Source organism: Megascapheus bottae, chromosome 8, assembly GCF_031878675.1.
Source record: "Megascapheus bottae isolate mThoBot1 chromosome 8, mThoBot2.hap1, whole genome shotgun sequence".
NCBI lineage: Eukaryota > Metazoa > Chordata > Mammalia > Rodentia > Geomyidae > Megascapheus > Megascapheus bottae.
Window position 1 is genome coordinate 31,930,619 of NC_143516.1, and position 14,989 is coordinate 31,945,607.

The window sequence follows — 14,989 nt, forward strand, 5'->3', positions numbered from 1 at the left end:
CCACTATTGGACATAGACATGAATAAATAAAGTCAGCATACAAAAGAAAAACTTGCAAACCCATATTTATAACAGCACTATTCATAGTAGCCAATACATGAAACCAGGCTAGGTGCTTACCAATTGGGAATAGATAAAGGAAATAGAGTATATATTTACAATAGTGTATATAAAGTTATTATATAAAGAATAAAATTATGTCATTGCAGGAAAATGGATAGAACAGTATATGTTCCAGACTCAGAAAAATACCAAATGTTTTCTCTCTGGTGCTAATGTAGACTTGAAAAAAATGACTTGAAAGAGGAAGTGCTTTTTTGAAGGAGAGGGATTAGAACTATTAGGACAGAGTAGAGCAAAATGAAAGAGTGATGGGAATGAATGTGAAAAGTATCCAAATGAAACTTTTTTGTTCAATTAGAATATAGTAGTGACATTTTTTAAATAATGACAGAAAATATTCATAAATAAGTACTTTAGGGTGTTCATTTTAAGAGTATGAAGGGTACTCGAAACTATAAAGGACCACTAGTGTATCAGTATATAAGATGGTGTATATAATCCTTTTAAAAGGGAGACCGTTTTTTTGAGTTCTCATGAAATATTTAAAAAGTAGAGGACAAGTCTCTTTGATTTACTGTTTTCTTGTTTAGTTCAGGATTATGTTTCTTGAATTGGGATGAAAAGAGCCAATTAAACTGGAACATTCCAGCTGTACCTTCTAGGTCAGTTGTATACTATGTATTTGGCTGTGTTTTCCTGGTACAAAGTGTCCTTTATATTTAGATTACATATGGGACAATTTCTTAGTACAAAACAAACAAGGCTGATGAGTCTCATGTTCTCCTTTCCCATCCTCCATCCACCTGAACCCAACTTTAACATACTTATTTTTTCCCACCACAACCCATTTGGTCTCACGTAGGTCTTTGCTTGTATTTTCTCCTTGGCTTTTTTCTCATCTTTCTCTTCCAAAGCCCAGCTCAGGTGCCATTTCTCCTAGAGAAGTCTTTTTCTTCAAGGCAGTGATGGAAGCTTAATACCCCTTTTCTGCTCCCAGCACGTGAGGTACTTGTCTTCCTGGTGACTCACCTTAGTTTCACGCTTTCTAGGGATACAGAGCTTTGCAGGGTGATAATCTTGCATTAATCATATTTGTTAGCCCAGTACCTACTATGTTGCCACCTGCTTGTTGTTTGCTTACTTGGAATTGGTGATGACTCATATGCTTTTTATCTGATCTTTCTTTCTTTTAATAGTAGTTCTTTTTATTCTCTTGTAAAAGTTGGCTCTGTGTTTCATTTGCAGCCAAGAGTCAGCATCTCTTTTCCTGGCCCCTGATCACATAAACAGATTTTTGTGATGATTTATGCTATATTCTATGCTCCATGTCTATATAGAGAGCTATTACCACATATTTATTTGTGTAGTGTATGTGTTATGTCTGTATTTACAGTATTCTAATGCTAGTAAATTATTTTTTTTAATTTTTTTATTAAGTAGTTGTACAAAGGTATTTCAATTTCACAAGTCAGATTTGCAAGAAGAAATTTATTTTATTTTTTATTATCTTTAAATAGTTGTACAAAGTAGTTGCCATTTGGGCCAGGAGTATAATATGGCCTAGTGGTAGAGTGCTCGCCTAGCATCCATTAACCCATGGGTTTGATTCCTCGGTACCACATACACAGAAAAAAACAGAAGTGGTGCTGTGGCTCAAGTGGTGGAGCACTTTTTGAGAAAAGCCTAAGGACACAGTGCTCAGGCCCTGAGTCCAAGCCCCAGGACTGGCAAAAAAAAAAAAAAAAGTAGTTGACATTTTACAAAACAGTATATAAATAACAATGTGTCTTTGTCAGTGTCAACCCTTTCAACATTCTCCCTTCACCCCAGCTTATTGCTTCCCCCACTGAAAAGAGAAATTTAGATACAGATAGTCTACAAAAATTAAGAAATAAAGATATTGAACTTTTAAGTACCTTCTATTTGAATTCTTTTTCTACTTGTTTTATTTCTTGTCTCTGTGTGCATGGGTAGGTCATGGGGCTTGAATTTGGCCTGGGCATTGTCCCTGAGCTCTTCAGCTCAAGGCTACCACCCTACACTTGATCCAAGTCCCACCTCCAGTTTTCTGGTGGTTAACTGGAGATTAGAGTCTCAGGTCCTTTTGTGCCCGGGCTGGTTTTGAACCTTGATCCTTAAATCTCAGCCTCCTGAATAGCTAGGATTACAGGAGTGAGCCAATGCACCCAGCTTCTTCTGTTTATTTTAACATACTAGGGATCCTTTTATTGGACCTATTCTTACCACAAATAATAACACCTTTAGTGGAAAGTATTATATTTAAATGACTTACAGCCACATATTGTAGTGCACAGCTGGAATCCCAGCACTCAGGAAACTGAGATGGAAGAATGGCAGCTGAAGGCCAGATGGCACTACAGAATTAGTTCCATTTCAGCTTTGGCTAGGTAATGAGCCACTGCCTCAAAAAAAAGTGGTTACAATGCAAATTACTATTAGACCAGTTAGGCATTAAAAAGTACCATGTATATTCTTTCTACATTAGGTGGTCCTATTTTTTTAAGTTAGCCTTCTCTCCCATATCAGTATAAATGTTTGTATGGAACTTGTTGCTAGGACAAACTGGCATCTACCTCTAGTCTTGGGGGAAGCTTAGTGGGTGAGATGCTAAATTCTATGTTTTTTTAAATATGTTTCATTCTGTTTTCCTTTATTTTCAGTTTTCCCACAATTTTTATAGGCAGGAAATTTAAAAATAAGCTAACTACCATTTACCAAATTAATTAAACAAAATAAGTTGTTACATAACGGTTTTTCCTCTTTAAATCTCCAGATGCTACCAAATGTGCTTCTTCCATCCATTAGAGATTCGTAACCCAAGGGAAAAACAAATCAAGCGGCTTCCAGCTATTAAGTTTTCTACTCTCATTGCTCTAACTCTGAAGGACATGTCTGGATCATGGCTTTCGTTCCCTATTACTCCATTTAATCCTTGTTATTTTGACAGTAACCGGACAGTGATTTGCTTTACCATGCATCACTTGCGTTTGTCTGCTACAATCATCATTAAAACTACAGGCCTTATTGATGAGATAGACCCCCTCTCTTTTGATCATAAATGTCAGAGGATTTTTATTGTTGTTGTTATTTAGGAAACTGTAAAGGTCATTTCAAATATTGCTATTTTAAAATCAGGCTCATCTTTTAAAAACGCTTTATCCTATACAAATTAATTAAATTCTGTGATAAGAAAACTGCATATTTAAGTACTTAAAATATGGCCCTACTAACTTGAATAGGTAATAGTCATTATTGAAGTTGACTTAGAAGAAGTTTAATCATCAAGGTGCTATCCAAGGGGCAGTGTGAACCAGAAAGTATGTTCAGCCTGGTCTCTGCTCTCACTCCTGGGTCATGATTTTGTGGGGGAAACAGAAAACAGTTCTACCACATTATAAAAATTGTGTGCTAGCAAAAGGCACACTGTGACAGGAAACTCTGAAGGGTGTCAGGGAAAGCATGTACCATTTCATCACTGATATGAGATACATGCATTTTAAGCAAAGAGAACATGGCCCAGAGAATCTGTGGCATGGAACATGGAACTTGATCTCAGAAACAAAAAGAAATGCCATCTAGCAGGTGGGCAGAGATAATTGGAGCTTGATACAGAGATGGCTTGGATTCTTGCAAGCCTCCCTGTTTCCAAATACTTAGGATTGAGAGACTGCAATAAGGGTTGCTTCAGTTCACATGGTGAGAGGTCAATCTGAATATGAAGTCTAGACTGAAGTGCACTATCACTGGAGCTTTCTGTACTGATGAAAAACACCTGTTGTCTGCCTTCCCTGCCCAGTACAATAGGTGAGGACCATATGGAGCTACTGAGCACTACTATAGCTGCGAGACTGGATTTGTCTGTTTAATTTTAATAAATTGAAATGAAAGTAGTGTGTATTATCAAAACGGAAGCAGGAAATGAGCTCATGGGTTGTTGCAAACACGGAGACAGGAGGTAATAGTTACTTGAGCCTGGATTATATTGGTGAGAACAAAGAAGAAGAGATGGCTTCAAGAGATATGTGGAAAATAAAATTCAGAGTTTGTGAATTCATTATGGCAGAATGAAGGGTAGCAAAAGGATTAAAATAGCTACCTAAGGTCTTTTGTTGTGTTGTTTTTTTGTGCTAGGAAATCGAAGCCAAGCCAGGGCCTTATATGGGGGAGACATGCGCTCCCCCACAGAACTGCATTCCCAGCATCACACACTTGCCTGATTTCTCCTGTGCATAGATGGGAAAATGGAAACCTGAGCAAATGATGAAGTGGAAGGGGAAATGGTAACTCGGGTCCTAGCAAGTTGAATTTAGATGTCCACATAGATAGCCAAGTGGTGTTGTTGGGCAGGCATCCGAAAAACAGTTAATAGCTATGTGTTAAACATACTGATTTATGCAATGAAATATAATCTACTTTTAATAGATAAAATTAGTTTTGAGTTACAAAACTTAAAAGGTTGTTTTGTGAATGCTCAAAAATCTCTGGATTCTAACAATGATGTTTTAAATACAGTGTCTTTCTGGCTGTATAAGCATACAGACTTGAAATATATTTTCTAAAAATATAAGCTGTTGAGGGTGGAAGATGTGTAGGAAAGATTCAAATGTGAGACCCGTGTGCATTGTGAAGCCAATGATTCTGTACTAGAATATCATTTAGCTTCCCTGTCTTGATTGTCTTGCTTTTGAAATGGGAATACCCACCTGTGCTTGCACGATTGTTGGTAGTTTGTGCAGTGGACCTGGTATTAAAAAATGGCCCTGTAGATGAACTGTGCAAACAAAATATTAGGAGGAGAAACTCTTGCTATCCCTACTCCATCTGTTATTGACCCTTCAAACTGACAACACTAGAAAACTTATCAAATAATAATACTAAAAGCAAGGAGATGAGAAAGCCCCTGTTTTAATACAAGCCACTTGGTATACAGATTTGTTAGTGATCTTCATTTTGACAGTTTTATATTATTCAGAACCAAAATAAATAAAAATGTATTTAAATGTGTATTCTGTGAAATAACTTAATTTGATACGTTTTACTAGTGAATCCACTTTTTAGAATTAGAGACAATTATGTATCTTTTATCATCATGTTTACAAAAATTCCCTGGTTATTAAGAAAATATCACATTAGTTCACAGACCATCTGCTTATCTCAGAAGATCTTTGTGAAAATAGGGCGTTTGGTAGAATTTAAATATAACATTGAGTTGCCCTTGACATGGGATTTTGCATCCTAGTTGCTAATGTGATTTTGCTATGTTGTCTGAATTAAATGCTGAGTCATTCTGAAATTCATTTGGCTCTCTTTTCAGATCATGTATCAGTTGGAGGGCTTGGAGACAGCTTTTATGAATATTTGCTCAAGGCATGGTTAATGTCTGACAAGACAGATCTAGAAGCTAAGAAGATGTATTTTGATGCTGTACAGGTAACCCAGTATTTAGAGCATCTTTGTCACTCACCTGTAACTTAGTGCTTGCTTGTTAATCAAGTTTAATGGAAGAAAAGTAGCATCGTACATGAGTGGGTTACAAAGTATTGCCCTTTCTGTAGAGTTCAGTATTTGCCAATATAATGGTAGCAGTGGTACTTATATATGTTTACAGTTGTGAGTTTCTGATGTAGTCTAATCCTCACATGAGTCACGTATCTGAAAGAGAGGTATAGTAATGAACCACATAGTGACGCAGTCACCACAGATCTTGGCAATGAGAGCAGTCCCAGAAGATTGTAATGACAGCTGACATCACAGTCACTTTAGTCTATGTAAGTCCATCTTCTCACGTTCCCACAATGGAATGGTCATCACAGTATCACACTTAGCATCTATACCCATCATTAAGAAACATATGCTCGTACTCTTTCAGGAATATGAGTATTCTCCTTACAACTACATAAAATTATAGGAGAAAAATCCTGACTTTTTTTCTGAAAGTTGACTGCAGGAAAATTGCCCAGGATTTATTGACAGTGCAAATGGCTACTGCCATTTGAAGCATACTTATTTCCAGAGATGTATGAACAGTGCTGTATGGAAATCCGCATATAAAAATCTGAATCAAATAGTTCATTCATACGTTTTGAAGATCTTTTATAGTTCAGGAAAGATGGGAGGAAACATATAATGAATTACAAAACAGTAATGTTATATAGATACCTTAAATGAAATGGTAGATATTTTGTTCTCACACTACTTTATTCGCCCAGTTTGATGAACATCAAATTGTTCATCTTCAGGGAGGAATCAGAATGTAAGCTGTAAAATGTGATTCAACATTTGTGACTTTTTGCTTCAACATTATGTGTTTATTTTTTTAAAAGAATCTGTAACCAGGCACCAGTGGCCCAAACCTGTAATCTTAGCTATTCAGGAGACTGAGATCTGAGGATCGTGATTCAAAACTAGCCCAGTCAGAAAAGTTCCCACGAGACTCCATTTAACTACTCAAAACCCAAAGTAGAGCTGTGACTCAAAATGACAGACCACTAGCCTTGAGCAAAAATGCTCAGGGACACTGCCCAAGCCCAGAGTTATTTAAGTATTTATTTATAGGCAATAACTTAAAATATAGTAGAAACTATTTCCCAAAGCCTAAATGGTCATAAAAATAACCTCCAAATAAAAAAATTAAAATCAAGGTTGAACATAGTGGCTTATACTTTTAATCCCTACTACAACGTAGACATGAAAAGAAAGACTGTAGTCTGAAGCCAGGCCAAGCAAAACTACAAATAAACTACAAATAATAAAGTCAAAAGGACTGGGAGCATGGCTTATGTGGTAGAGTACCAGCTTGGCAAATGTGAAGTCTACAAGCTAAACCTCCAATAATTCAAATTTTTAAAAAATTATATATATAGTATATATGTATACTATATATATGTATATATATATATACATATATATATGGGCTGAGTGTGGCCTAGTGGTAGAATGCTTGCCTAGCAAGCATGAAGCCCTGTGTTCAATTCTCTGGTACCACATACACAGAAAAGGCCAGAAGTGGTGCTGTGGTAGAGCAGAAGCCTTGAGAAAGCCCAAGGACAATTGTCAGACCCTAAGTTCAAGCTCCAGGACTGCCCCTCCAAAAAATATGTATATATATATATATATATATATATATATATATATATATATATTTGAAACTAAATTAAAATAATTTTATATAAAATATTTTACCCAGCTTTTCAGGAATAATTTTTAACAGAATCAGATGTTTTAAATTACTAAGAAACTTATGTGTATAACTCCAATGCACTATTTCAGTATTACATATTTAACATATGTACACACACACCAATGTGTGTGGGGGGTGTGTGTGTGTGTGTGTGTGTGTGTATCAAGGCTTCTTGAATAATGAATGTTACAAAATTATGGCTAAATCCTCAGAAAATTAACCCCCTTGATTGCGCAGAATTTTTTTATGATCAACAGTATTAGTTAAATTAAGGGGAAAAAATAGAAATTTATAGCCCTAAATATTTATAGCCCTATTTATTCTCTTTCTTAACAAGAGAAACTGACATGTGCCTATGTATTTAATTAAATATAAATGTAGCTGTCTTTGATCTGGTTAACTAGGTTGAATTTTCCATTGCTTTCCTTCCTTGGTCAATTGAAAGCTTCCAGAAGCAAAGACATCTCTTGTTATTACTCATATATAGGAGTCATGATTCTTTAGGACATGGCCTCAGGACACAGCCTTTCTTAGGGCATATTATGAACATCAAACATAAGGATATGAACCCTGTGGCCTTTGATTTCATGTAGTAATCCTAGAAAAGTCATTTCTGTAAGGTTTATTTTCCTCCTTGCTGTGAGGATCCAAGTTTGTTTCTAGGGAATTCTTGCTATTACAATTTCCATGATTTCATGCTCCAGTCATCAAACTGCAAAGATTTTTAAATATTTTAATCTTAAATGGCCCTTCTAATATATAATGTTCCAAGAAAACCAGTTCTAAAATATCCTATGAAATTCCCTCTCCCCTGTTTCTAGAACTACACTCATGCAACTTTTAGTATATTCTGTTTAGACAAGTCATTGACAGGAAAATCCATTAAAGCAAACGAAGTCAAAGTGTTTCCTGTCTCCCTTAATAGCAAAAACATTTTCAACCCATTGTTTAGTTTTAACTTAGAGAGCAGCACTAGAACAACTGAATTTACAATTTTGAGAAATAATGTTTTATAGAGCAAAGTTTCTTTTTGCTAGCTGTACTTTTTTATTAGCCAAAGTTAATTGCACAAAAAATACAATTGTTTTATTCCTGAGCATGCTTATAATATACTATAATCACATTCACCCCTTCCATCACCCATTTCAACCCCCTATTTTGATATACTCACCCTTTTTTGTTTTGTTTTTTGTTCTAAATTAAATAATTTATTAACATTGATTTTTACATCATATTTCAAATATCATGTTTAACAAATAAGTATTCAAGAAAGGAATCTCTATATACAATCACTGGCACTTAGATTTTAGAACATAATTAAAATTAAGCTGAGCATTTGTATGTCATAGGTATATATTAATGTATGTAATAAAACATTAAGTCTATAGAATATATAGCCCAGATTTTTATGTCTATGTAGTTATATTTATATCTCCAAGACCATGTCTATAACATTGGGTACCCAAATATTGAGTGATCGATCTTGTACTGTTTGGATCTAATATCCACATATTAAGGATACCATGCGCCTTTTGTTCCTTTGGTCTTGAATATACTCACCCTTTTTTTTTAACAGTTTCTAATGGGTCTCATTTTGCTGTTTACATATATACGCATAGTTATGCGTATATATGTAAATACCATATGGGTATATTTACATATACACATGCATATATATAATACTTCAATCATATTCATATTCTGTCACCCGGTACTTTAAATGAACAAGTGACAGTGATTCATATGTGTGGTTTCAACTAACCTAGGGATCTGAGGCAGAAAGATCACTTAAATCCAGGAGTTAAAGGAATCCAGCAAGATTCTATTCTTCCCCTGCCACCCACACATACATAAGCAAAATGTCATCATCAGGGGGTGATGCCTTAAATTATTTTTGTTCCAGACAGTTTTGGCTTCTGGTGGATTGCAAAGCCTTTACTCCCCAAGTGGTATGTTATCTTTGGTTGGTTCACAAAGTAATTTGAGCTTTCACCTGATTTTTCAAGAGCCTATCTGGAGATCTCATTAGAATTCCAATGACTTCATCAAATTAATAATTTTCAAATGTAGAAAGATTTAGTCTTTCTTGCTAATCTTTTGTGTAAGCTTGACATAACAATTTATTAAATTAATATGTATCTATGACATACAAACCCTCACCCTAATTTTAATTATGTTCCAAAATCTAAGTGCCAGTGATTGTATATAGAGATTCCCTTATTGAATACTTGTTTGTTAAATACGTCATTTGAAATATGATGTAAAAATCAATGTTAATAAATTCTTCAATAAAAAAGCAGAAAAAAATTTATTAGAGCCACTAAAGACTATTTTTCCTTTTCTCCATTTAGTTAAATTTTCCCATTTCCACCCAAAACCATTGTTTGAAGGTTTTGGAATTTCAATTTATTTTTGGAAGTAGCAAGTTGGTCAAAATCATGCCAAAGATAATAGAGTACTTTATTCAGCATCCACAACACGGTAATAATGTTTCTCTAATCTATCTTCAGAAGCAATTACTCTTGCCATGTAGAAAGAATAATTTTTTGGGTGATACACAAGTATTTGCTTGAAGGACTTTATTGCAATTGTGTTATGAAAAGTATAAATAGCTAAGATATTCAGTTGCATTAAATAAAAATGAAATATTCATATAAGTATACCATCAATAAAATTAACTATGTTAATGAGCATAGTATGTTCATTTATTTCTTGTGGTCTTACTTTCATTTGTTTCATTTCTAGTAAAAGCAGGAAAGGTTTTATCTGCCTGTATATTTTCATTTATTTTCTCTCCACTATCTCCAGATTTGCTTCCTGAACGTCCTTTTTTGAAAATTGTATTTTATTTCAGGATAATATATAGAGGGGTCACAGTTACATTTGTCAGATAGTGGGTGCATTACATCTAGAACCTTAATACCCCTTCTCATGTCTTTGTCCCCCTTTGCCTTCCCCCACCCCCCAATCAACTTGTCTGAAAGTCCTTTATTAACAGCAGTGACAAATATAGACACAATCAGTGTCTATATGCAATGTAGGGAGCATTTTCCAATCAGACATTAATACTAGGCTTCATTTTTGCTTTTAAAAATACAGTCCTTTTATATTTCCATATCTAGTGGTGACTGTTCTTAAAAAATAGAGATATAAGAAAAACTTTATAATTCCCTCGTAAGAACAATCTGTTCTCCCAGATAAAAGGATATTTATTCTTCTTTAAACATTGCTATGCACAATTACTGCAGTAGAGTAATTAGAGAAGAAACTTGTTTGAAGCTCTTGTGCCCATATTGGAGATGGAAATAATGATGACCAGCGGCTTTTTATCAGGTGTCAAATTCAGTGCCAACTATTGTGGTATTTTCCCAGTTAATCATGTTATATCCATTTTATGGATAAGGATTCTGACATTTAGGGGTAAGTAAGCGAATTGTGCAGAGTTCACCAGTTGTAGCGGAGCTGGAATCTGAAGCTGTAAGAACCCTTTTTGACATGGTTTTGCTGCTTCTCAAGTCTAAGGGAATGAAGGCAGAGTAGTCCCACTCTCCTGGATCATATGCCGAGACGCACCACTGGGCACCCTACAGCTTGCAGTGTGGATATTAAAATGTGCTAACCCAACAATTACAACTGCACCAGTACCAGTCTTTGAGAAGCAGGTGGCTGTTAGGTTGTTTTGCCACGGACCAAAACAATCCAACTGGGTTGGCCCACCAAATAGAAACTCTTAACCAAACTCAAAAGGGATAAATTAGAGCAACAAAAGGCAGTAACATAATATGTCTGGTTAAATTGGATTTGCAACCCCAGACTCAAGTTGAGAGCCGGATTTGTTGGGTTTTTTTTTCTTATAATAATACCATAGCATTTATTAGATTCTTGAGAAGAAATTGCGGATTGTTAAAACTCAGTATTCTTTTCAGGCCATTGAGACTCACTTGATCCGCAAGTCCAGCGGGGGCCTGACGTACATTGCAGAGTGGAAAGGAGGGCTGCTGGAGCACAAGATGGGTCACCTAACCTGCTTTGCAGGAGGCATGTTTGCACTGGGAGCAGACGGAGCTCCTGAAACCTTGACCCAGCACTACCTTGAACTTGGGGCTGAAATTGCCCGCACCTGCCATGAATCTTACAACCGCACCTGTGAGTCCGTGTGACCCTTTGTAGTCCATTCCCCCTGCTTCAATTTCAGTAAGGAACTTGGTCATTGAAAGAATATGTACTGTGCCTGATGAAACTGGAATACCATAGTTCAGATCTTCAAGTAACTTGTATTTATGCTCTAAAAGGCACTGCCTTTTATCTCTAAACCCTTTGTTTGCCAGGTCATAAAAATCCACACACAAAAGAGTTAAGCAGTCTAGACAGTCTAGGTTACTGACCCCTACTTTAGCTATATAGCACTGAAGAAAAGCCTCTGTCCCAGTATAAAAAGAAACTATTTTATAAACCATTATTAATCTTTCCCCATCCTTATATCATGTTTATATCCTTATATCTTATTTGTAAAATAAACATTTGAATATTTAAATAGTTCTCCTTTTCTAACATGGGCATAGAATTCTCAACCACTGAGTTTGTAGCTAAATAATATTTTTACCAAACTCTTGTGCTCATACTTATAATCCTTAGCTATCAGAAGACTGAGATCTGAGGATCATGGTTCAAAACAGCCCAGGCACAAGAGTCTGTGAGATTTTTATCTCTGATTAACTACCAAAAATCCAGGCTGGTAGAGTACCAGCCTTGAATAAAAATGCTAAGGAGGGCACAGCCTACCTAACCACTGAGTTCAAGCCCCTGTACTAGCACAAAATAATAATAATAATAATAATTTATGAATAAATTTATGAATAATAGTGTGGTTTTTGAAGGCTTGTGCTCATCTGAACATTGCTCAGGAAATGGTGCTTAAACAGGAAAAAATAAAGGATTATTGCCATTACCTAAAATAGATTCTTTCAGATGACTAAATTTTAAAGTATATTTAATACTGTGTTTTATATGATGCTGTTAAAATGATTGTTTGGTCATCTGACTTTAATGTGGTTAAGTACTTATCTAGCTTCATGGAACTTAAAAGACTACATATTGTATAGTTCAGTAACCCTTTTTCCCCTATTGCATGTTCATTAGTTATGAAACTGGGACCAGAAGCTTTCAGATTTGATGGTGGTGTTGAAGCCATTGCTACCAGGCAAAATGAAAAATATTACATCCTACGGCCAGAAGTTATTGAGACGTACATGTACATGTGGCGACTGACTCATGATCCAAAGTATAGGAAATGGGCCTGGGAAGCTGTGGAGGTGATGTTTTTAGTTTGCATTTATTATTTTTAACAGATAGATAGCATAGTACAAACCGTTCTGTGATTATCTATGAATCCAGCATAACAACTTTTCTGTGATTTTTAGAGCTTTCCTTGTACTTGTACATGTACATGCATATAAATTAAGTCATGTCTCAGCCAGTCTACAGAAGGTAAGATTTCTATGGGACATCTGCTTTTCTTTTATTTGCACACTTTTCTTGTTACCTGGACCTCATCATTTTCAGATATGACATTCTGACTTACTGAGAGTGATTCATCTTTCCCCCTTGCTCCTCCCTCACAGGTTTCCACTCTCGTTTCCAGACTCTCTTTGACATGTTGATGTTGCCTGTATCTTTGTGTCCTATTCTCAAGTTCAGACCAAATTCAAGCAAACAGCCTGAGTAGCAAGGGTCACTCTTAGAAATAGCTTGGAATTCACTGTTGGAAATCTCTTTGAATCAGCAATTCTTCCTCATCTCTTAGATGGAAGAGTTTTTGTCTTCATACAAGTGCTTCTCACTGAGATTTAACTCATGCTGCCATAGGCTGCCATGTTCGTACCCCAAAGTGCAGTCATTTAGGTTCAGCTTTGTCTTTCATGGTATGTTTAGATCTCAAGCACTACAAACATTCTTGTCTGTTCTTACTATGAGCACCATCAAAAAACCATTCCGAAAATAAATGTAGAATTGTTTCTGTTTAGGTATAATAAATTGTCTAATCTTTAGCTTTTCAATCGGGCCTATTTGGTGTTTTTGAGCTTTCTGCCTAAAACTGTCATGGACTTTTAAACAGTTTAAATCCTGATTTTAGCAATGTAATAATAAAGGTTATTAACAAATCAGTTTTCCTAATTTTTCCTCCTCTTCTCTGTCACCCAGGCCCTGGAAAGTCACTGCAAGGTGAATGGTGGCTACTCAGGCCTGCGGGATGTTTACTTCCTTCATGAGAATTATGATGATGTCCAGCAAAGTTTCTTCCTAGCAGAAACACTAAAGTAAGCAAATGATTCTCAAAGTATAAGACTGAAATACCTGAATCCACCTCCTTTGTACACATTCAAATTACTCCAAGAATGACATTCTACATGCATGACAGAAATTGCTTACAGGAGTTCCCAGTCATTAAGATATCTTGATGACTTGGGACAGTTTTATTTGATTCTCATATGATACCACCCAAGCACAGAGCAAATTCTTTGACATGATTAAGTGTGTATACATCCCCCTGAGTTCCGATCGACTTGACGACTGTCAAGTCCATCCGTGAGATCAGCTATGACCTCAAGCCTTACATATTCATGTTTCTCTTACAGGTATTTGTACTTAATATTTTCTGATGATGATCTCCTTCCTCTGGAACACTGGATCTTCAACACTGAGGCACATCTTCTCCCCATACTCCGTGCAGACAAAAAGAGAGTAGAAGAGAAATAAAAGACATTTGTGTTTCATTTCATTCTGTTTCATTCCTTCCATTCTATACGTTAATCATTCCTTTTTTCAGTGATCAGACACAGGATGGACTTTCATCACTTAAGTCTATGATTATTCTAAGTTCTAAAACTGTTTTGCAGTCTTTTTTGTTAAATATCATACGCATCAATTGGACCCACATTCCTTGCTCTTTTTGTTATTAAGCCAGTGGGTCCATGGTTTTGTTTCTGTGTGTGTGTGTATGTCTGTGTGTGTGTATGTGTGTGTTTCTTTAAATCTATTATCTCGGGAATTCATGAAGATATGGTATCACTTTCATGAAACTGAGTAGTGTATGCCAGTAACTTCTTAATTACAATTTGATTTGACTGCAAAACTCTTTCCTCCTCTATGAGGAGATGATGTCTGCTTTAAGCTGTAATGTTTTGCCATGTTGCAAAAAGCCATAATAATAAATTATTAAAACAGCTTTTTTTTCCTTTTTGAATTTATGTTGATCTGGTTTGTCTATCCACTAGAGACAGATCTTATAACTGTGACAGCCTCCTTATGCGGGTCTATTATTCTTTGATAGAATGTCTTCTCAAATATTTCATTCACATTGTGATTCAAACTACAGAGTCATCCAAAAGACTCCTGTTGACCTCATTTCTTTAGAACTGCAGTAAGTTTTGGTTGGTTAATTATATTAGTGTTTCTTAATCTATGTGTTTGTTCTCTGCTTGTACTCTAAATGGCCTGGGTCATTTGTGGATCACAGCTGCTGCTTAGTTTCCTCCCCTCCCCTGCATGACATGAAGTGAGCTCTCAGGTTTTACAGAGCTCTGTGTCATGGACATACATTCTTAAAGGGGAACTGTAACTTTTAATGTACTAAATTTTGCTTTTAATGGAATATGGAAAGAGATTTGATCTCTAAAGAGAGGGTGAGAATGAGCTCTAAGCTCATTTGTTTGTATTTCAGCATTA

At 35.7% G+C, this 14,989-nt stretch overlaps 1 protein-coding gene across 1 annotated transcript in view; it reads left to right on the forward strand.

Moving 5' to 3' along the window:
- The window catches only part of Man1a1 (mannosidase alpha class 1A member 1), a 162,669-nt gene extending 148,627 nt beyond the window's left edge, over nt 1-14,042 (forward strand). The window contains exons 9-13 of the mRNA XM_090338209.1: nt 5,399-5,514; nt 11,191-11,410; nt 12,404-12,576; nt 13,466-13,581; nt 13,900-14,042. Of these exons, the coding sequence (XP_090194335.1) occupies nt 5,399-5,514; nt 11,191-11,410; nt 12,404-12,576; nt 13,466-13,581; nt 13,900-14,020 (746 nt within the window). The 3' untranslated portion in view covers nt 14,021-14,042. The remainder of the gene's footprint in view (nt 1-5,398; nt 5,515-11,190; nt 11,411-12,403; nt 12,577-13,465; nt 13,582-13,899) is intronic.
- Nucleotides 14,043-14,989: the final 947 nt, after the last annotated feature.